The 718-nt window shown below is 37.0% G+C and overlaps 1 protein-coding gene across 1 annotated transcript in view; it reads right to left on the reverse strand.

Annotated features, from left to right (window-relative positions):
- The window catches only part of LOC105179793, a 2508-nt gene extending 2404 nt beyond the window's left edge, over positions 1–104 (reverse strand). The window contains exon 1 of the mRNA XM_011103425.1: positions 24–104. Within this exon, the coding sequence (XP_011101727.1) occupies positions 24–104 (81 nt within the window). The remainder of the gene's footprint in view (positions 1–23) is intronic.
- Positions 105–718: the final 614 nt, after the last annotated feature.

Below are 718 nucleotides of genomic sequence, written 5' to 3' on the forward strand. Positions count from 1 at the left end.
GGATCAGTTGTACTGGCAAATACCTTTGCCCCCTGTCTCCTCATTATTTCGTAATTCTTGTAAATAACTACATCCTGTGACTGTGATGGTGGCCGTGGAGCCATCCTCTGCATTATTTTTAGGTACTGTTGCATAAAGAGATTTATTTTTGGTTGTGGAACATTTCTATTTTGGGATTCTAACCCCTGATGTTCTGATCCTGAATCATGACCCTGCACAGACTCTAATGACTCAGTTGGGCCAGCAGTATTTTTCTTTGACTCTTCCATCCTATATGAAATGCACACATGTGAGTAGTTTTCTAGTATATACATATTACGTATAATATTATATTTCATCTAGACCCTGCCACTCAGTAAGTAAATAATCAGCCCTATCTATATATGTATCTCAAACACAGACCAAACAGGACAAGTAGGCAACATGCATGGATTACAGTCAATTTAACTCCAACATAATCAATTGTAGTACACCACATAGCTATGTCACAATAAACTAATCAGTTAAACTTTCTTTTTCCTGGTTTGCTTACCAGAAGGTGATATCGTGTTTTTCCCGTCAACTCAATCTCACCATTATATAAATTTAAGTGAATCCCCTTGACAGTCGGCTCATTAATCTCATTTCGCATCATAGCTCTTTCAATTCGCATCGTAGCTCTTTTATTTCACATCATAGCTCTTTTCACATCACATCTTTTTCATATCGCATCAAAACT

The sequence above is a fragment of the Sesamum indicum genome, unplaced genomic scaffold (genome assembly GCF_000512975.1).
Source record: "Sesamum indicum cultivar Zhongzhi No. 13 unplaced genomic scaffold, S_indicum_v1.0 scaffold00212, whole genome shotgun sequence".
Lineage (NCBI taxonomy): Eukaryota > Viridiplantae > Streptophyta > Magnoliopsida > Lamiales > Pedaliaceae > Sesamum > Sesamum indicum.